This window comes from Typopeltis vanoorti, chromosome 3 (assembly GCF_054136105.1).
Source record: "Typopeltis vanoorti isolate ZY-2024b chromosome 3, IOZ_Tvanoo_1.0, whole genome shotgun sequence".
Classification (NCBI taxonomy): Eukaryota; Metazoa; Arthropoda; class Arachnida; order Uropygi; family Thelyphonidae; genus Typopeltis; species Typopeltis vanoorti.
Genome location: NC_143551.1, coordinates 129,781,643 through 129,805,050, shown reverse-complemented (window position 1 = coordinate 129,805,050; position 23,408 = coordinate 129,781,643). Strand labels below are relative to the sequence as shown.

The following is a 23,408-nucleotide window of genomic DNA, read 5'->3' as shown; positions in this document are numbered from 1 at the left end:
CCTTGAAGTATGGAGTAATTACTTCGAAAAATTCCTAAATGAAACAAGCAATGATAGCACAGTGGTAAAAACCACTCACAGGCATGCAGTCAGGAATACATATCCATACTTGAAGTAGAAAAAACCGTCAAAGGCCTGAAATGTGAAAAGGAAGTAGGAGTAGATGATATTCGACCAGAAATTCTCAAGTATGGAGGTATAGAAGTCTTACAGTGGCTGCACTGCATAGTTCAGAAGGCCTGGACAGAGGAACGAATTCCAGATGTTTGGAGTAGAGCTCTCGTAGTACCCATATAAAAAGGGAAATAAAACTGAATGTGAGAATTACAGAGGTATTTCCCTACTGAGTGTTCCTGGTAATATATATGCAAGTGTACTTAGGAAACAGTTGAGAACGATTGTGGAAGAGAAGCTTGGTGAAGAACAAGCTGGACTCAGGCCAGATAGAGGCTGTCAGGATCAGATTTTCACTTTACGACAAATAGTTGAGAAATCATGTGAATATAACAGAGATCTGTATTTAAGTTTTGTATATCTGGAAAAGGTATATGAGAAGGTGCCAAGAGAGAAGCTATTCAAAACGCTACAGTTATATGGTGTCAATGGGGCATTATATCAAGCAATACTTAATTTTTATTTGAGTTGTAAGTCAGCAGTTAGAATTGAAGGAAGTACAGGAAGATGGTTTAATGTTAAATATGGTGTCAGACAAGAATGTACATTGTCCTCTCTGTTATTCATTATCTATATGGATTCCATTATGAAGGAAAGTGGTATTAAACCTGATATCAAAATTGGAGTAATCTCAGCACTTTGCTTACTGCCGATGAGCTTATACTTCTAAATAAATCCGTTACAAGTCTGCAAGATTCCATGACTAAATTGAATGACTTTGTAATATATATGGTATGAAGGTCTGCAGTAATAAGCAAAGACAATGAAAATAGGCAGAAGCGAAAATATCAACTGTATTGTGAATGGAGAACTTAGAGAACAAGTAAAACATTTCAGCTACTTAGGCATGATTTTTAGTGAAGATGGATTAAATATAGAAATAGACAACAGAATCAACAAAGCTGGTATGGTAGGAAGTCAACTGAATAAGTTTACATGGAATAAGAGAGAAATTAATCAAAACACTGAATTAGCTGTATACAATACAGTGTTCAAACCAATTTTAACTTACTGATCTGAGAGCTGGGTCAGAAGTAAAACAATTGACCAAAGGCTAGAGACAGCAGATATGAGAGTCCTGAGAAAGATTAGGGGCATGAACAGATGGCATCAATGGCAATATCATATTAAAAACGATGATATTACAAAGAACTTGACATTGTCAGCATCCAGGAATGTGTTAGCAGAGCTAATCTCAGTTGGTATGGGCTCTTAAACGGAATGGGAAAGGAAAGATTAGTAAAACAAGTATTCTCTGCCCAGTTGGCAGGAAGAAAGACCAAGATACAGGTAGATTGATACAGTAAAAAGTGCCTTAGAAGATAGAAATATAAGATCTGATAATGTTGGAGTCTTGACAAGTAACAGACTGATTTCGAGGAAAATAGTAGATAGGAAGTTAGTAATGATGTAAATTTTTCTTGTAGTACTATCATATCCTGTACACCCCTTTAGGGTATATATCCGAAATTTGATGATGATGATATTGTTTTTGTGTCGATAAATAGTTTCATTAAATGCTTTTGTTTCAATAAAGTAGTTTTTTAGTTTTTCTTTTGATTTCTTTGCATCCCCCCCATAGGGGTCACGCCCCCCATTGGTTGAGAATTACTGCCCTAGGCCATTCAGAATGACCTTGGCACAGTGTCTAAACATCCACACGATTTGACTGCCCAGTCTAGACTGAGTTATGCAGCATAGAGACACATGAGTCTTACAACATTTTGAAGCAGCAGGGGCACATATGCAAATAACGGTTTGATGCTTTAAAGCATCAGTTGTACTGAATGTGTTAAGAGCTTAGCTAACTTCAGAATTAGAGATAAAATGAACGTCAAGAATTCAGTTACTTCCTATATAAATGTGATATTAAGTTTATTTAGATCTCTGTAAGTTAAATCTAAAACAGTGGTATCCTAAACCTTTTCAGTGGAAGAAAATCGTATCAAACAAAAGATGATTCAAGATTATGGGAAAAAAGTCTTACAGCAAGCTGAAGAAGATATTAAAGCATTAGAAGAAGCTAAGAAGAAATTGAGGGAACGTAATGTTATTCATCAGAAGGATGTTGTGGTAATTCATATTTTTATAGTCTAATTAGATATAAATTTATGTAATATTCTTATTTTAAATTTTTCTTTGTTTGGAAGCATTTATTGGTTAACAAATTAGGCCTATTGTCAACAAATCATAAACAAATTCATTATTATTATTTTGGACCTCCATGGAGTCACAAGGATTCGTCATGGGAGGCCCATCTCAGTAACACAAAGTCTATCATATCATTTCCTTAAACTCATTCACTGTTTGCACTCTTGCCATCCTATCAGAGATTGCATTCCATGATCCAGCCACCCTCTATGCAAAAAAAGCTACTTCTCACTTTTTTACTTACCACTTCCATTCACAACTTCTAGGGATGGTCCCCCTGCATTTTTTTCCTTGTTCTATCATACAAAAGATCTTCCCATTATCAATCCTGTTACTATCTCTCAACAGTTTTAAATGTCTCAGTCTTACCACCTCTTTGTCTTCTGTCCATCAACCTTTGCAGTTTCTCAGTCTTTACTCATAACTAATATTGTATAGACCTGATATCATTTTTATTATCTAACTTCACCTTCTCCAAAGTTAATTTATCTCCTTCACATCTTGGCGACCAGATCTGAGTACAGTAATCTAGGTGTGGTCTGATTAGGGTTTTATAAAATGGAATCAGCACTTTTTTATATCTGCTGGTCAATATCCTTCTCAGTATTTCAGAAATCTTCTGGGTTGTGTTCACCACCTTTGTTGATATGTTCATTAAGCTTCATATTATTATTATTATTATTATACAATGGTTGCAAGATAAAATGATAAAACTGATATTCTGGGAACAACCCACTCTTATGCAGGAAGCACGGACAAAACACAAAATATTTAAGGTGAAACACTTATGCCACTACACAGTCATGTTAAAACACTACTACAGCCCAACATATAGAGTACCCAGAACAACATATCAACTAACAAGGCCACAGTCAACAAACTACATAACATATAAGTACAACAATCACTACGGCAAAGCCACCCGAAACTTCCACGTACCTGACATGATAAACAAACTGCCGTTTGACAACAGAAACCTAGGAACATACAGAGAGCTGAAACAGGCACTATATAAATATTATAGCAAGAATGAAAATTAGAGCAATTCCTGTTTCTCTCTCCCCCACCACACATGCACATGCACACACACACCTATGACAACCCCCCCCCTCTCAAAAGCTATCACTACAAGAACACAAAGAAACAAACACACCATGTCTAAATCCAACCCTATTTGCACAAAAAAAAAAGAAAAAAAAAAGTTAAACCGTAATAGCAGTCGAAGTCTTCCAAGCACGTACCAACAAACACTAAAATCAACACCTGGCTTGTGACCAGTATAGGAACACAACCATGAAACCACCACCCTCTGTCATCTATTATCTTCCTCAGATAAGCTCAGATAAGTTTCGAGGAAGAAAATTACTAACTTGCAAGTATCTGTTATACACACTTGTAATGCATTATAAATATTATATATATATAATTACTACAGCAACTATGTATGCAATTCATCTGAGACATAAAAAAAATAATAATAATAAATAAATTATTATTATTATTATTATTATTATTATAATTATGTATATTCTAAATTCAAAAATTCTGTATAATCCTTATTGTAAATATTGTAAATATTATTATTGTATGTAATTTATACTAAATAGTAGAGTAGGAAATGATTGTGAGACACAAAAATATTTTGGGAAAATTTGGAGAAAAGAGCAAAGCTAATAATAATGGCAAATATCTGTTGGATTTCTGCTCAGGACATGGATTGGTTATTACTAACACCATGTTCCAACATAAAAATGTGCACAAATTCACATGGAGAGAAGAGACTAGGAATAAGAAAAGTCTCATTGACTATGTTCTTGTTGATAGTGATGTTTTCTCCCTGGTGCAGGACACCAGAGTGTACAGAGGATTTGAAATTGGAAGTGATCACTATTTAGTCTTGAGCAGGATAAAATTGAATTTCATATTGAAAAGAATAGCATGTAAGAAAGTTTTAAAGCGAATAAAAGTTGAGCAGCTCTCAGATGTGAACTGTAGACTAAAATACAGAAATATTATTGAAAAGAAAATGAAAGAGTTTGAGAACAGGAATCAAACCTTGGAGATTCAGTGGCAAACTCTGAAGGAAACATTGATTGATTCTGCCAGAGAGGCATGTGGTGAGATTGTGTGCAAGGATAAAAAAATCAGAACTCCCTGGTGGACACAGGAAGTTAAAGAGGCAGTGAAGGAAAAGAAGAAAGCATATCAAAAGTTTCTGGCAAATAAGTCAGCTTTTACTCTTACAGAATACAGAGACAAATGTAAGAAAGCTAAACAGTGTGTAAAACTAGCTAAACAAAAGTCATGGGAGGACTTTGGCAAGAATATAGAAAATAAATATCAAGAAGGTGGCAAAATATTCTGGAGGTTGTTGAAGAAGCTTAGGAATGGAGGAAAGAGTGCTGTAAAAGGAATTAGAGATGATAAAGGCGAAATGAAAACAGGAGAAAAAGATATCCTTGAAGTGTGGAGTAATTACTTTGAAAAACTGCTAAATGAAACAAGCAGTGATGACAGCACAGTGATAAAAAAACACTGACCAGACATGCAGTCAGGAATACATATCCATACTTGAAGTAGAAAAAGCCATCAAAGGCTTGAAATGTGGAAAGGCAGCAGGAGTAGATGATATTCGACCAGAAATGCTGAAGTATGGTGGTATAAGAGTCTTACAGTGGCTGCACTGCATAGTTCAGAAAGCCTGGACAGAGGGACGAATTCCCGATGATTGGAGTAGAGCTCTCATAGTACCCATATATAAAAAGGGAAATAAAACTGAATGTGAGAATTACAGAGGTATTTCCCTACTGAGTGTTCCTGGCAAGATCTATGCAGGTATACTTGAGAAACGATTGAGAAGAATTGTGGAAGAAAAGCTTGGTGAAGAACAAGCTGGATTCAGGCCAAATAGAGGCTGTCAGGATCAGATCTTCACTTTACGACAAATAGTCAAGAAAGCATGGGAATATAACAAAGATCTGTATTTAAGTTTTGTCGATTTGGAAAAGGCATATGACAAGGTGCCAAGAGAGAAGCTATTCAATACACTGCAGTTATATGATGTCAATGGGGCATTATATCAAGCAATACTTAGTCTTTATTTGAGTTGTGAGTCAGCAGTTAGAATTGAAGGAAGTACAGGAAGATGGTTTAATGTTAAATCTGGTGTGAGACAAGGATGTACATTATCCCCTCTGTTATTCATTATCTATATGGATCACATTATGAAGGAATGTGGTATTAAACCTGATATCAAAATTGGAGATGTTAATGTCAGCTCTTTGCTTTATGCGGATGATGTTATACTTCTAAATAAATCCGCTACAAGTCTGCAAGATTCTCTGACTAAATTGAATAGCTGTTGTAATAGATATGATATGAAGGTCAGCAATAAAAAGACAAAGACAATGAAAATAGGCAGAATCATTGAAAATGTCAACTGTGTTGTGAATGGAGAACCTGTGGAACAAGTAAAACATTTCAGCTACCTTAGGCACAATTTTTACTGAAGATGGTAAACTAAATATAGAAATAGACAAAAAAATAGACAACAGAATCAGCAAAGCTGGTATCGTGGGAAGTCAATTGAATAAATTCATATGGAATAAGAAAGAAATTAGTCGGAACACTAAATTAGCTGTATACAAGACTGTGTTCAAACCAATTTTAACTTATGGATCTGAGAGCTGGGTTAGAAGTAAAACACTTGACCAAAGACTAGAGACCGCAGATATGAGAGTCCTGAGAAAGATTAGAGGCGTGAACAGATGGCATCAATGGCAGTATCATATTAAAAATGAGGATATTAGGAAAGAACTTGACATTGTCAACATCCAGGAATGCGTTAGCAGAGCTAATCTCAGATGGTATGGTCACTTAAATAGAATGGGAGAGGAAAGATTAGCAAAACAAGTGTTCTCTGCCAGGTTGGCAGGAAAACGACCCAGAGGAAGACCAAGATATAGGTGGATTGATACGCTACAAAGTGCCTTAGACGATAGAAATATAAGATCTGATAATGTTGGAGTCTTGACAAGTAACAGACTGATTTGGAGGAAAATTGTAGATAGAAAGTTAGTAATGATGTAATTTTTTCATGTAGTACTGTCATATCCTGTACACCCCCTTGAGGGTACATGGGAGGAATTTGATGATGATGATGATGTAATTTATACTGAGACATAATAAAATGTTTTTTAAAAAAAAAAAAAAAAATATTATTATTATTATTATTATTTGAGACCTCCAATGAGGCTATAAATCACTCAAACTAGCTGTCATACCCTCCCTTAAATTGATTCACACTAGATGCACTCACTACCCCCCCCCCCCCAGATCTGAGTACAGTAAGGCAAACTATCCCACTCTCTCATTGCTCTGTGAGAGAAAAACCTAACTCTTACCCCTTTCTTGACTGTGAACAAACTTAACTTCCATAGATGCCCCTGTGTTTTCTTCCCACCTTCCATATAACAAAAAATTTCATCAGATGCTATCTTATAATACCCATTCAAAAGTTTATAGACCTCTATCATATCATCCCTCTTTCTCCTGTTAACCAGAGTCTGTAATCCACATACTCGCAATCTGTCCTCATAATCTAAATCCCATAATCCAGATATAATCTTTGTAACTCTTCTTTGCATCCTTTCCACAGCTTCTTTATTCCCTTGGAATCCAGGAGACCAAATCTGTATACACAATAATCCAGATGTGGTCTTATCAAAGCTTTATAAAGAGGCAAAATGACTTCATTATCATTAGATGTCAAGGTTCGCTTCAACATTGCAATTATCCTCTGAGTTGTATTTGCAACTTTTGCCGTATTCCACCAATATGCCAAGATCCCTTGTCTCCTCAGTTTCTTGTAGCATACCCCCCCCCCCCACCAAATATAATATGCCGCTGGAAATCTAATCACGGCAAAGTGCATAACTTTACACTTACTAACATTAAGCTGACAGCCATTTTCGTTTGTCCAAATTTCCAGCCTAATCAAACCATTTTGTAAGTGCTGAATATCAGTAGCATCCCTGATTGCCCTGTCTATCTTTGCATCATCAGCAAACAATTGCACATCTGATGTCAGACCCTCTCTGATGTCATTGAGTTATAGATTGAACAATAATGGCCCAAGGACTGAACTCTGAGGTACACCACTGGTTACCTTAAATCTGGCAGATTCACACTGACTGTATAACACTTTTTGATATCTGTCTATCAATCATCCCCTGATCCAAGTCAAGAGTTTATATTCCCATATTCTCCAGTTTATGCAGCAGCCTTTCATGTGGTATCCCATCAAATGCTGTAGAAAATCCAACGTTATCATAGTGTATCCATTCCCTTTATCCAACTTGGCCGTAACATTGTTATAAAATACTCGTATGGTCAAATTGCTAAAACATGAACTTCCCTTAGTAAACCCATGCTGCTTCTTGTTTGTCTACCCATTTCTGTATGCGAGTTCTTATCACCTTCTCTAAAATCTTCACTACCACATCAGCGATACTAATAGGTCAGTAATTTGACACATCAATTTTTTTTGCACCACCCTTGTACAACATAACTATCATATATTCCTTCCATTCCTGAGCTGAGACTCAAGTTATACAAACATGTGAAAAGCTTAGCCAATTCAGCTGAACATTCCTTTAGCAAATGAGCTGATATTCCATCTCTCCCTATAGTCAAATTCTTATCCAGGTAATACAACAGCTCTTTAACCTCTAACTGTTCATCCAATGTAGCAGTAGCACTGCAGCATGTTGCATACACCTGGTTGATATATCTTAGCAAAGTGAGCACTCTAATTGAACAATCTCATTAGCTTCTGACACTCAAGTACCATCTGCGTTCAATAAAGTTATTCTTTCAGATTTCATTCTTTTTTTTGCTTGCAGCATAATAATATTCTTTCCATATCATCTTCTTCTTCTTGTGGATCTCTTGCTTATTAAGGTTTGCACATCCATTTCACTCCCAATCTATTTATTCTTTGAACACTAGGGATGCATTCAGATACCATCTGATTTAAGTACTTTTTTAAAGATTCCCATGCATTACTGACATTTTTCCCATTCAGTAACTGATACCATGGGACCAAAGATAGTATTCTCCTAAGTTGATCATAATTTCTAGCATTGTAGTTCAGCATATAACCTGTTCTAATTGGAGCATCAATACAATTAGATACTTCCCAAGAAAGCACAGCATTATCACTGGCACTTGTAAAATAACCATATTCTTATCAGAGACCCTCTTCTGATGCTATGAGCAAATCCAACACTCTTTGACCTGGAGTTCTATTTCTATATCATCACTCCAAAAATTCCTTACCTCCTCCACTTCCTCTTGTATAGCTCCACCACTAGAATAATGCAAGTTGTCTTGGATGAATCCCAAATTTAAAGACCCTACATTTCATTATGGGGTGCTTAAGGGTCAAAGCTGTATAACTGAGAGGAGACCTCCACATAGCCTTTAAAGGAATGCAGAGAACTGAAGAGGTCTTCTGTCCTAATGTCCAATCCTCACCTTCTCGTGGTGCAACCTGTTGGGTATCTACCTGGACACTGAACGAACGAGGATGGGCTGGCAATTTGGGATTTAGCCGACCAAATTGTATTCTTATTGGTTAAACCAAAATAAAAAATGATGGTACAACATGACAAAATTTCATACCGGCTGGAGCGTCGCCCGGTTAAACAAGGCCCCCGTTGTTTTCAGGGAACCAGGGAAAACAGCAAAAAGTCAGCTGCTGGAACAAATCTGAAAGAATACCCCAACTCAACATCACCAGAATTAAAGATCGGTACTATCAACATAAGAAGCTTCAATGGCAAAGAAATGGAGTTAGCTGAGGAATTAGATAAGTATCAGATCGACATAATAGGAGTGACTGAAACAAAAAAGACAAAAACTGGTGAGATCTTTCTGAGCAATAAATACAAAATGTTATATTCAGGCAATGACAATCAAGGAAAAGAAGGAGGTAGCCATAGTATTCAGCACTAAATACGAGGCTAATCTTCTTGAATGGCAGGCAGTCTCAAGTAGAGTGATGTGGGCAAATATCAGAATGGTGAACTAGACAATGAGACTTATTTGTGCATATGGTCCCACAGAATGCTCTACTAAGATAGAAGTGGAGGAATTTTTTGAGGCTATAGAGAAAGCTACTGACACAATGAAAAAGGAAAAGTCAGTCCTTGTTGGGGATCTAAATAGCAGAGTAGGAAGTGATTGTCAGACATACAAAAATATTATGGGAAAATTTGGAGAAAAGTGCAAAGCTAATAATAATGGCAAATATCTGTTGGATTTCTGCTCAGGAAATGGACTGTTATTACTAACACAATGTTCCAACATAAAAATGTGCACAAATTCACATGGAGAGAAGAGGCAAGGAATAAGAAAAGTCTCATTGACTATGTTATTGTTGATAGTGATGTCTTCTCCCTGGTGCAGGACACCAGAGTGTACAGAGGATTTGAAATTGGAAGAGATCACTATTTAGTCTTGAGCATGATAAAATTGAATTTCATATTGAAAAGAATAACATGTAAGAAAGTTTTAAAGTGAATAAAAGTTGAGCAGCTCTCAGATGTGAACTGTAGACTAAAATACACAAAGATTATTGAAAATAAAAAGAAAGAATTTGAGAACAAGAACCAAACCTTGGAGATTCAGTGGCAAACCTTGAAGAAAACCCTGATTGATTCAGCCAGAGAGGCATGTGGTGAGGTTGTCTGCAAGGATAAAAAAATCAGAACTCCATGGTAGACACAGGAAGTTAAAGAGGCAGTGAAGGAAAAGAAGAAAGCATATCAAAAGTTCCTGGCAAATAACTCATCTTGTGCGCTTAGAGAATACAGAAACAAATATAAGAAAGCTAAACTCTGTGTAAAACTAGCTAATTTCTCTACTGAGTATTCCTGGTAAGATTTTTGCCAGTATACTTGAGAAATAGTTGAGAAGAATTGTGGAAGAAAAGCTTGATGAAGAACAAGCTGGATACCATTCAAATTGAGGCTGTCAAGTCAGATCTTCACTTTACGACAATTAGTTGAGAAAGCATGGGAATATAACAGAGATCTGTATTTAAGTTTTTTCAATCTGGAAAAGGCATATGACAAGGTGCCAAGAGAGAAGCTATTCAATACACTAGAGTTATATGGTGTCAATGGGACATTATATCAAGCAATACTTAGTCTTTATTTGAGTTGTAAGTCAGCAGTTAGAATTGAAGGAAGTACAGGAAGATGGTTTAATGCTAAATCTGGTGTGAGACAAGGATGTACATTATCTCCTCTGTTATTCATTATCTATATGGATCACATTATGAAGGAAAGTGGTATTAAACATGATATCAGAATTGGAGATGTTAATGTCAGCTCTTTGCTTTATGCGGACGACGTTATACTTCTAAATAAATCCGCTACAAGTTTGCAAGATTCCCTGACTAAATTGAATAACTGTTGAAAAAGATATGGTATGAAGGTCAGCAATAAAAAGACAAAGACAATGAAAATAGGTAGAATCGTTGAAAATGTCAACAGTGTTTTGAATGGGTAAACCTGGAACAAGTGAAACATTTCAGTTACTTAGGTACGATTTTTAGTGAAGATGGTAAATTAAATATGGAAATAGAAAACAGAATCAACAAAGCTGGTATGGTAGGAAGTCAGTTGAATTAATTCATATGGAATAAGAGAGAAATTAGTCTTAACACTAAATTAGCTGTATACAAGAAGGTGTTCAAACCAGTTTTAACTTATGGATCTGAGAGCTGGGTTGTAAGTAAAACACTAGACCAAAGACTAGAGACCGCAGCTTATGAGAGTCCTGAGAAAGATTAGCGGCGTGAACAGATGGCATCAATGGCAATATCATATTAAAAACGAGGATATTAGGAAACAACTTGACATTGTCTGCATCCAGGAATGCGTTAGCAGAGCTAATCTCAGGTGGTATGGTCACTTAAACAGAATAGGCGAGGAAAGATGAGCAAAAAAAGTGTTCTCTGGCAGGTTGGCAGGAAAATGACCCAGAGGAAGACCAAGATATAGGTGGATTGATATGGTATAAAGTGCCTTAGACGATAGAAATATAAGATCTGATAATGTTGGAGTCTTGACAAGTAACAAACTGATTTGGAGGAAAATTGTAGATAGGAAGTTAGTAATGATGCAAATTTTTCACGTAGTACTATCATATCCTGTGCATCCCTGGAGGGTACATCAGGAATTTGGTGATGATGATGATGATATTTTCAACAGTGACACTTGTCATAATTCAGCCTTGTATCTATAATAAATAAATAATTATATGCTATTTTAACAAAATAAAATAAGATTGACAAAAAATAGTTCATTACGCACACGCACTAATAATAAACGTTTCATATCTCACAGAAATAACGTGCATATAGATACTAAAAATAAACTGCTGTTTGGGCAGTGTGGGAATGACGTAATGTGCAATGACAAGCGCAAACGAATATTGGCGTTAGATCGCAGTGCATCTGTTTCGTAATCTAAAGTGTTAATCGACGATTCCAATTATTAATTATTCAATCAATGTCAAAACATAAGCTGTAACCTTTAACGTGTTATATTGCATTTATATAATGTTGTAAGCATTGTTATTATTTATAAGCACAAACAAAATTAAAATTTTTCATTTTTTCCTTGGGGGTGCTGCAGTGTCGCAGTGCTTATGTACAGGTCGCCACTGCTCCTCACACTGCTGGCAACCACCCAGGTAATCACCATGGTCACTCTCACCAATTGGTGGGACACCTCATTTATAATTACATTCTCTGATAAGATGATCAAATCCAAGACCCTCAATCCTTGTATGTGTGTGTGCTCTGTTACATACTGTCTGAGGTAGTTGTCCCTCAAAAATTCAAGAAACTCATTTTTTTTTTTTTACTTCCAGTTGTTATCTCATCCTCCCAGTCTATATTGCCATAAATAAAATCGCCCATAATGATCACCCTTTTCTTATTTGCTTGGCTAATTTGATTACAAACAATGACAGCCAAGATGTCATTGTTTGATGAATTTAATAAGAAGGACATTGTGGGACATGATGTGTGTGAGATATTTACTAATGAAAGTGAGAGGTGTGGGTGATAAGCAAGAATGATGAGAGAGTATGTTGGGAATGTTAGAAAAGTGAGTGTCAGAAGTGCTCATGTCAAAAATAAGATAATGATGTGAATGTTTCCTAAAATAAAATAAAATAAAAATGGGAAAATGTGAGTGTTGCAGAGCTCACTCCTACATTTCTCTCTCTTTGGGCTCTGCAACACTCACATTTTCCCATTTTTATTTTATTTTGCATTATTAATTTGCATTATTAAGACAAATGATGAAAGGGTGTGCCAGAAGAAAGAGAACATGAATGAAGTGTTAAAAGATAAGAAGAATATCAAGAATGAAAGAAAAAGCACATTTACTCAGTCTTTCACAGAAAAAACTATGAACTAGGGCAACAGGAGATGTGGCAAGCAAGAATATAGAAGAGTAAGAAAGGAGATGAGAGGGAAGAGCAAGAAAGGAGAAGTGGGAGAGAAGATTAGGAAGATATATTAGTGAATGAAAAAAAGGGAGAGTAAGGAGACAACACTGTAGGGCAGTTCTATGATTACAGATGCTTAATAAGTGCATGATGAAAATGCTTTCCTAATGAAAAGATTAAAGATTATTATTATTATTATACCAAGACCCTATGGAGTCAAAGACTCATTGTGGAAGGTCCCTTTGTCATACACACAGCTCATCATACTGTGCCTTAAATACATTCACAATCTCTGCAAATACCATATTCTCATGCACTGCATTCCAATCATTCACAACTCTCCATGCAAAAAACCTGCTTATTACTCTCTTGCTCATACCTTCCCTGATACAGCTTCCAGGGATGACTTCTTATTTCCCCACCCCCATTTTATGAAAAACCTCATCGACACCAATCCTATAACAACATCTTACAACTTGGCTATAACAACATCTTGCCACTTGGCCATGATGGCTGGCTGAGTGGTTAGTGTATCAGCTCTCCAGCCAAAAGGCTGAGGGGTTCGAATCCTGCCGTGGGCATGGATGTTTGTGATTGTCTTTGGAAATACTATTTGTGGTGGTCAGAGGTAGATGGCATTGGTGTAGTTGCGGTCAGTTGGTGGATTGAGTGGCGGAGACAGAGTTGTAGAGCAGTTGCCCTCCCTCGATGAGTCTTTGGGCTCCCTGGAGGTGTCTAATAATAATAATAATAATAATAATAATAATAATAATAGCAAATTGCAATCTTGTCAACCTTTCATCATACTCAACATTCCTGAGACCACAAACTACCTTAGTCAATCACCTCTTGACCCTTACCAATATCTCTTCATCCTTTTGAACGCCAAGTGACTAAATCTGTACACAGTAGTCTATATATGGTCTAATCAAGGCCTTATACAATAAAACTAAGAATTTCCTTACTTCTACGAGCCAGTGTCTGCATTATTGCCAGAATTCATTGTGTTGTCCTTACAATTATGGCAATGTATCCTCTAAATTTTAGATCCTTATCAACCATCACCTCAAAATCTCTTATTTCCTCCACCTCCAACAATATATCCCCAACAAGAGTAAATTTTACATCCTATCTTTGTTTTCCAAATTTTAAAACCCTTACATCTTGTAACATTGTCCTTGTATCCCACTCCCATGCCCATTCACTCAGTCTATTCAAGTCTTCTTGTAAGGCCATAATATCTGCTCTACTCCTCATAGCCCTTCCCAACATTGCATCATCTATAAATAACTGAATACCCCTATTCAAATCTTCCACAATATCATTAACATACAAATTAAACATTAATGGCCCTAAAACAGATCCCTGAGGCATACCACTAGTGACTCTTCCGGGATGCTGCTGATATCTTCTAGTTTATAATTAAAAGAAACACACATATTAACCACAGTGAAAATTATTTAATTGTAAATATTTCATCCTAAGCATCATAGGACATCATCAGTACAGTAGTTTAAACAATAACAGGAATAACATACAGTTAGGGTGCATGATTACAATAGAATCTCATTAAACGTGCATAATAATAATTATTTTACACAATTTTGTATGACAATTTCCCATACTTTAGGAATAGTGAGAACATCACTGCAGTTTAAATTAAATTTGGTCTGTGTAGCAGGGCTTCAGAACTTTTTTTTTTTACTTCTGTAACACATTACGCACAAATTATGATCTCACCACAGGTTTCGTTATTTTAAAAAAAAAAAAAAAAAACCTTCTAGTTTGACTATCAACTTATAACGTGGTAATCTATTGGAGGGGGACATATTTTTATTATTAATTTTGTTTTTTTTTTTGTTGTATTTTTCATATTTTTAGATTTTTTTGTTATTTTTTATGAGAAATTTTTTTTTGTATCTATAGTTATAATGCTCGTATTTATTATTATTATTATTATTATTATTATTATTATTATATAACACCTCCAGGGAGTCCAATGACTGATCGAGGGAGGGCACCTACTCTATAATTCTCTGTCTCCACCACTCAATCTGCCAACTACAACGAACCGCAACTAGCATCATCATCGTCTACACCAACAGCATCTACCGTCCACTGGCACTTTCACAGACAATCACAAACATCCATGCCCACGGCAGGATTAGAACCTGCAGCCTTTTGGCCAGAGAGCAGATAAGCTGACCACTTAGCCAACCAGGCCGACAATATGATTGACTTTTATATGATTTATATGAAACATTTATGTGATTGATTTTCATGTTACAGTGGTTGATTCAGGAAACATAAGGAGGGGCATACCATTGGCCTGGTTTCTCCCCCCAGACATGACCTGGCAGGTAAGTGGCAGCAGGATTATTCCCAGCTGATCAGGAAGCCTCCAACATATGCATTGACTACCTGCACTATCAGGTAGTCAGCCTGTAGAAAAATGTTTTACTGCTGTATCCTCAAATGGAGAAGAAATTGGCTGCATAGTTGGAGATGCTCAACTAATTGTGAGAAAAAAAAGGGGGGGGGGGGAACAGAAACAAGGAAGAATCCAGGCATTTTGGAGATTGCAGTTCTCTGGGAAAGTGAGAGGGTTAAGGCAGGAAAACTAGAGTTGCAAGGTAGGGGAGGAAATGGTTGTAGGGTTGGCCTCTTGTGGGATAGTCATGAGAGATGGGAAAATGTATAGTATATTGCAGAGTCACGTGAAGTCTGGGAGGAATAATAATAAGTATAGGACTAGTGATTATGCACTGATGCTTCTCTGCACAAATGCCAGGAGTATCAGGAACAGAGGGAATGAACCAGGGTCATTAATAGCTTCAGCCAGTTCAGACTGCTGGATTCTTGAACTGCTGGAGGATGTCCTGGCAGGAATATAAGTAGAACAGTATAGTACATTTCATCAGGATAAGAAGGATAAATAATGGGGGTGATGAAAAGTTATTTATGATAAATGATAAATTGTGTCCTTTCAGAGTGCAGAATTTGGAGGGAAATGGTAATAATGGTTTTGAGAGTGTATGGTGTGAGATGGATAGAGCAGATATTTGAATGTTGCTATAGGCCAGTGAACAAAGAGGGTGAAGGGTAGGATTTGCTTAAGCAGTTTAGTAGGCAAATGAACAAGTGATCATTATGGAAGATTTTAACTACAGCATTTTATACTGCTTTGGGAAAAGTAAACAGCATATTATTAATGGAATGTCTTAAGCAACATGTAGTAGAGTAAATGCAAGGTTCAAGAATTTTGGATTTGGTTCTAGCATCAGAGGATCTGACTATAATTGGGATGTTATCCTTGCTCTGATTGGCAAGAAGTGATCATGTAGGCTTGACTTGAAGGGTGAATAGACATGCAGAAGAATCAAAGAAAAAGGAATTTATGTATATTATAAGACAGTTGACTATAATAATCTTCAAAAAATCTGCTTGGGGTAGTTCCATGGATGGAAGGATTAGAAGGAAGAGATATCACCACTGTATTTATTTGCTAGTGCTCTCAAGATAGCACATTTTAATGTAAGTGGATGGTTGACTAATGAAATCAAATAGGAACTGCAGATGAAAAAAGGTTATGGAAAAATGTATAAGTTAGAGATGGAGTACAGTTGTATGGAGTGACTAGTATAGTAAGGAAGACAAAACTGGAATGTGAGAAGAGATTACTCCAAAGAGATTCCTAAGGATTTCTTTCATTATGGCCAGTATGAGAAGAAATGATTGTGGAAGAATGATAATATTAGATGAAAATGAGGGACAACTGATTGGATGACAGCAGAGTTGTTTCATGATCACTTTATTGGGTGTATGGTGTGATGTGGAGATGGACAGAACAGGATATTGGATGCTGCTATAGTCCAGGGAACAAAGAGGGTGAAGAGTAGAAAATGTTTAAGCAGTTTAGTAGGTAAATGAACAAGTGAATTTTACATAGTTTAATAGAATGTGCTAAGGAACTGACAACTCCATTAATCTGACTCTTCCATGAAAGTCAGGCTATAGGAAAGATGCCCAAGAAGTTGAAGGAGGTAGGACAGTGGCATTGTATAATGGTGGCAGTAGAATAGATGTAAAATATAATATTAGAATAGATTTCTTATGCAGTGCTCTTGTTTTGCTAATATATTTTCTCAGGACTATCATATCTGCGGTCTCTAGTCTTTGGTCAAGTGTTTTACTTCTGACCCAGCTCTCAGATCCATAAGTTGTTCGGGTTCTTCTAAGCGATTTTTTAACATAGAATGAAAATCTTTACATTACCGGACCCTTTCAGATTTTATATCACCATCTCATGTAGATCTGGATTACCTTACTGTATATTCATTGGCTGTCTTTGTGCCTGGCGATGCACTACGCTTTTCTTTTAATCATTTCCGACTGTGGCATGCTGTCTACCGCTCCACAGGAAACTTTCTCCAATGGGACGTTCTGCTAAGGCTCGATTCCGCATAGGCCGTCATATCGCGATCAGCTCCACTTGGAAATCTTCAAGCATTCTTAAGAAAAGAACCCACCGTCCGTCATCACTGTAGTCGATCCACCACTCTCTCACAACTCCAACCGACAAACCTCCTAAAACTCGAACCCAGGAACCAAAAAGGAAAAAGCCCTGTAAAATGGCGCGCTTCGTCTTTTATTCACCCTTTCCGGGCGCCCTCTATTTGATGTAGTTTTCACCCATGAACCCCATCGTTCATGCCCCTTGGGTGATCCTACACTCTCCCTAATCTGTTAGGTTACATTATTCCAGGTAGCCATTCTGACATCATTTTACACAAATTTCTTCTTACACAAATTGGATCAAATTGGGATGATGATTTAGTTTACGATAGAAGTGAAAAGGAAAAAAATATATATCCTTGAAAATTATAACCCAAGCTTACATGAAAAAAATGTTAAATCAGCTTGCAAAACAGCCACATATTGAACTCTTTCAACTTTTTCAAATCTCTAAACATTTTAGATGTACTGGTTTTGCTTTTATTGGAACCACATTCACTAATATCTCTTTTCCTTTTTTTTTTTGTGTGTATGCATGCATGATAACCAAGTAAATAATTTTCCATTTCAAAAAATTATATTGAATTAATAATGTTTTTTTTATTAATAAAAATAATTCAAATGTTCTGAAATCCCAAAAGTGATAGGCAGAGCATGCACATGTAGTAAATGCAACCTTGCTGTCTCTTGTATGATGAGATTAAAAAATGAAGACATGTTCATGCTCTCACTAATTGGAAACAAAAGCAAATCTAAATACTTAAAAAAAGTTGGTCAAGATTTGGTGGGCTTGAAAAACTACATGAATAGATATTCTATTTAATATCTAATTTAATATTAATATCCAATTACATACTTGTTGCTAATAAGCAGTATTAGATTTCGTTCATTTGAAATGGGGCAGGAGAAAAGAAATAATAATAATTCTTGTGTCTCAGAAAATCACAGCATGTAGATTTGACCAAGATTTTTTAATGCATTCCAAATGGGAAAAAAAAAAAAAAAAAAAAAGAAATGGTAGAATGGTAACTGCTACAAAAGATATTGTTGAGGTATTCAGTGGTCAATTTATAAGGGTGTTTCATCCTGATCAGGGTGGAATCATGAGGAACTTAAGTGTAGAGGGCATGGAGAAGATGGATTAATTGTGAGTGAGCAGGAGGTTGAGGAAATAAATAACCTTGATGTCAATAAGGCAATAGGATTTGATGACATATCACCACACATCTTAAGGGAATGTTCCAGGGAATTGCCAGTAGCATTGGCATGCCTGTTTAATAAGAGTCTTACAACAGCACAGGTTCCAAGGGAGTGGAGGGAAGATAAAATTGTTCTACTGCATAAAGGTGGTGATAGACTGTAGCTTCAAATTATAGGCCAATCTGTATATCTGAGGTCATGTTTTACTAACTTATGTACTCTAACAAGGTGACAAATACCTTGGACAGGGAAGATGGGAGATGCATATACAGTGGTGTACTTTGATTTTGCAAAAGCTTTTGACGGACTGCCACATGACAAGCTGTTAAATAAATTGAAACAGACGGGATTGGATAACAGACTTCCGAATTGGATCAGTGACTGGGGCTGTCAGATAGGTATCAGAAAGTTGTATATGGGGGAGGTGCAGTATCCCGAAAGAGGAAGGTCACTAGTAGTGTACTGCAGGGGTCAATTTTGAGACTATTGTTGTTCAATTTGTATATTAATGATATTGGGATGGGTTTAACTAGTGATATGCAACTGTTTACAGATGATGCAAAATTGGGGGGGAGCAGTGCAGAGTCAAGTGGATGTTATGGCCTTACAGGAGGACTTGAATAGATTGCATGAATGGGCAGGTAAGTGAAACTGTCAGTTCAGTGTTGCAAAGTGTAAGGTTTTGAGATTTGGTAAGCAACGATGGGATGTAAAGTATACACGTGATGAGAAAACTTTAAAGGAAGTAAAGGAGATGAGAGATCTAGGAGTGAGGGTGGACAAGGACCTGAAATGATCTGATATGATGCTTTCACAATTTGTGAACGCATCATATCAGATAATGGCAGTGATGCGGAGGACCCTGACATGCAGAAATAGAGAGGTTATGTATGAGGCTATGATCAGGCTTCATGTGGATTATTGTACACAGATTTGGTTCCCAGGTTTTCATGGTGACAAGGATGTGTTGGAAATGGTCCAGAGAAGATTCACAAAGGTTGTCAGTGGTCTTCGGAATGTGGAGTACAAGGACAGATTGGGAGAATATAAATTGCAAAGCCTTGTGAATAGGAGGAAGAGGGAGGATATGATGAGACATATAAGCTAGTCAGGGGTTGTTATCAGGTTGAGATGGTAGAGATTTTTCATAACATGGGAAGGGGGGGTAGAACAAGAGGCCATAGCTGGAAACTGTATAAGGAGGATGTGAGCAGAGGAATGAGGAGAAGGTTCTTTGCATGGAGAGTGGTTGGTGAGTGGAATGCATTTCCTGAGTGTGTTGTGAATGTAGACACATTAAATTGGTTTAAGGCATGGTTGAATGAGTATTGTGTTTAATAGTGTATAACTCTCATGATGAGTCTCTGACTCCATTGAGGTCAGATGTTAATAATAATAATAAACGGTACCAGAATAAGTGGACATCCACTATATACTCACATTTTATGTAAAAATGACACTGGTGGATGAAAGTGGTGGATATTCAGTTACCATTCAAAACTTTAGTGGAGCTCATAATACCCAGATGGACTTAACTTGATTAGTGGAAAGCCAGTAGACTTTTCACCAGGAGACAGATCTAACTGTGCAGAAATAGTATTATTATATTTCCTATGATTTCTTAACTATTTGTATATCTCTACTTATGGAAATTTCTCGATTTGGCTTAAACCCAATTTGTTTTCACTAGTTTTCTCCTTCAGTGATATGTTTTTTAGCCTTCTTTTCAAGTATGCTTTATAATCTTTCCTAGAATGCTCAGAAGAGAAATACCTGTTTAAGGAATAAAATAATGTTCTCCAACTTCATAATTAAATTTTATAAATATGAATTATTTTATATCAAGTAGCCAAAAAAAAAAAAAAAATTGCCTTTGAAACCTTAAAAGATAGCAATCAAGAACTTATATAAAGTTTAAGCATGATTGCTATTTATATTTATAAGTCTGATATTGCTCTATTCAGGAGCCATATATTCATATTTTGTTAGAACTTTTGATAAAAGGCTTTAATAACCTTACAGCTGTTTCTTATTCTAGTTTTCATTGGTAACTAGACAGAAATCTAGAATACTACAGTAGTTCATACCAAAGGTATTCAGATCTGTAAAGCTGTTGATCACTTTTGAAAGTTTCTTAAAATTTTAAAGATTTTTAACAACTTAAAATGTTTTTGCTTATTTAGTAATGATGGATAGTTTGACCAAACATGGCAACTTCCACTTCAGTTTTCCAGTAAACAAAGTGATATTGTTTCACTCTGTGAGTGATGATGAATGGCATCCACCACCTTGTCATAAATTTTTATATGATATATCTGTCCAAATGATATCAAATTGTTTTATGCACATTACAGCCAAACTCTCACTATAGTAAACACATAATTACAAAAAAAAAAAAAAAAAAAGGAATACGTCATTATTAATGGTAGGTTCTTGCAGTAATAATTTTCCTTTAGAATGGGACTAATTCTATAGAACTTTGGCTAGCACTTTTTTTTTTAATAATTTCTCATAGCTAACTAGATTGCAAGCATAATGTAGTATTTACTATAATGAAAATTGTTTGTATTAATTTTTAATACCTTCTGTGATTGTTCTTTCTCTCTTTTAACATGAACACACAAGAATCAAATTCAGTATAAACAGAAGATGCAGGTTGAAGAATCAATGGAGACAAAAAAAGAATGGGAAGCTTTCAAAGACGCTGAACAGCAATATCAGAAAAGGATACAAAATGTGGTGAATGAGTGCCAGGTGGATTCAATTCATCCTTTCAGGAAGAGATCAACTAATATTGCTTTAGAAAAAATCTAATTTAACAAAATTCATACTCCGTGTTTTCATACAAAGGTACAATTTTTATATTAGAAATATTGTGAAATTATAATGTTGGTGATTTTTATACTATATAATGATGTATGATGAAACATACAAAAATGAAAAGTATCTGTGCTCCTTCATATCATGTGGATTTATACAATTTAAATTCTTTAAATCCCTTCATTCAAAATATTAGTCAAAATTTACTTTTAGGTTCTATAAGTTTTTGAATAAAGGGCAAACGTTTTGTACTTAGCATATGGGACTAGTGTATTTTTAATTCCAGTATTTCATCATCATCAAATTCCTGACATGTACCCTCAAGGGGTGTACAGGATATGATAGTACTACATGAAAAAATTACATCATTACTAACTTCCTATCTACAATTTTCCTCCAAATCAGTCTGTTACTTGTCAAGACTCCAACATTATCAGATCTTATATTTCTATCATCTAAGGCACTTTGTACCATATCAATCCACCTATATCTTGGTCTTCCTCTGGGTCGTTTTCCTGCCAACCTGCCAGAGAACATTTCTTTTGCTAATCTTTTCTCTCCCATTCTATTTAAGTGACCATTCCACCTGAGATTAGATCTGCTAACGCATTCCTGGATGCTGACAATGTCAAGTTGTTTCCTAATATCCTCATTTTTAATATGATATTGCCATTGATGCCATCTGTTCACACCTATAATCTTTCTCAGGACTCTCATATCTGCGGGCTCTAGTCTTTGGTCAAGTGTTTTACTTCTGACCCAGCTCTCAGATCCATAAGTTAAAACTGGTTTGAACACTGTCTTGTATACAGCTAATTTAGTGTTCCGACTAATTTCTCTCTTATTCCATATGAATTTATTCAATTGACTTCCCACCATACCAGCTTTGTTGATTCTGTTGTCTATTTCTATATTGAATTTACCATCTTCACTAAAAATCGTGCCTAAGTAGCTGAAATGTTTTACTTGTTCCCCATTCACAACACAGTTCACATTTTCAACAATTCTACCTATTTTCATTGTCTTTGTCTTTTTAATGCTGACCTTCATACCATATCTATTACAACAGTTATTCAATTTAGTTAGGGAATCTTGCAAACTTGTAGCAGATTTATTTAGAAATATAATATCGTCTGCATAAAGCAAAGAGCTGACATTAACATCTCCAATTCTGATATCGTGTTTAATACTACTTTCCTTCATAATGTGATCCACATAGATAATGAATAACAGAGGGGATAATGTACATCCTTGTCTCACACCAGATTTAGCATTAAACCATCTTCCTATACTTCCTTCAGTTCTAACTGCTGACTTACAACTCAAATAAAGACTAAATATTGCTTAATATAATGCCCCATTGACACCATATAACTGCAGCGTATTGAATAACTTCTCTCTTGGCACCTTGTCATATGCCTTTTCCAAATCGACAAAACTTAAATACAGATCTTTGTTATATTCCCATGCTTTCTCGACTATTTGTCGTAAAGTGAAGATCTGATCCTGACAGCCTCTATTTGGCCTGAATCCAGCTTGTTCTTCACCCAGCCTTTCTTCCACAATTCTTCTCAATCTTTTCTCAAGTATACTTGCATAGATCTTGCGAGGAACACTCAATAGGGAAATACATCTATAATTCTCACATTGTTTTATTTCCCTTTTTATATATGGGTACTATGAGAGCTCTACTCCAATCATCGGGAATTCATCCTTCTGTGCAGGCTTTCTGAACTATGCAGTGCAGCCACTGTAAGACTTTTATACCACCATACTTCAGCATTTCTGGTCGAATATCATCTATTCCTGCTGCCTTTCCACATTTTAAGCCTTTGATGGCTTTTTCTACTTCAAGTATGGATATGTATTCCTGACTGCATGCATGGTCAGTGTTTGTTACCACTATGCTGTCATCACTTCTTGTTTCATTTAGCAGTTTTTCAAAATAATAACTCCATACTTCAAGGATATCTTTTTCTCCCGTTTTCATGTCACCTTTATCATCTCTAACTCCTTTT

General features: G+C 36.0%; 1 protein-coding gene across 5 annotated transcripts in view; it reads left to right on the top strand.

The window, feature by feature from the left end:
- Positions 1–21,648, top strand: part of LOC150108566 (cilia- and flagella-associated protein 53-like) — a 119,662-nt gene extending 98,014 nt beyond the window's left edge. For all 5 annotated transcript variants that reach the window (XM_090416007.1, XM_090416004.1, XM_090416006.1 and 2 more), the window contains 2 exons: positions 2,105–2,247; positions 21,196–21,648. In XM_090416007.1, the coding sequence (XP_090272133.1) occupies positions 2,105–2,247; positions 21,196–21,384 (332 nt within the window). In that variant the 3' untranslated portion in view covers positions 21,385–21,648. The remainder of the gene's footprint in view (positions 1–2,104; positions 2,248–21,195) is intronic.
- Positions 21,649–23,408: the final 1,760 nt, after the last annotated feature.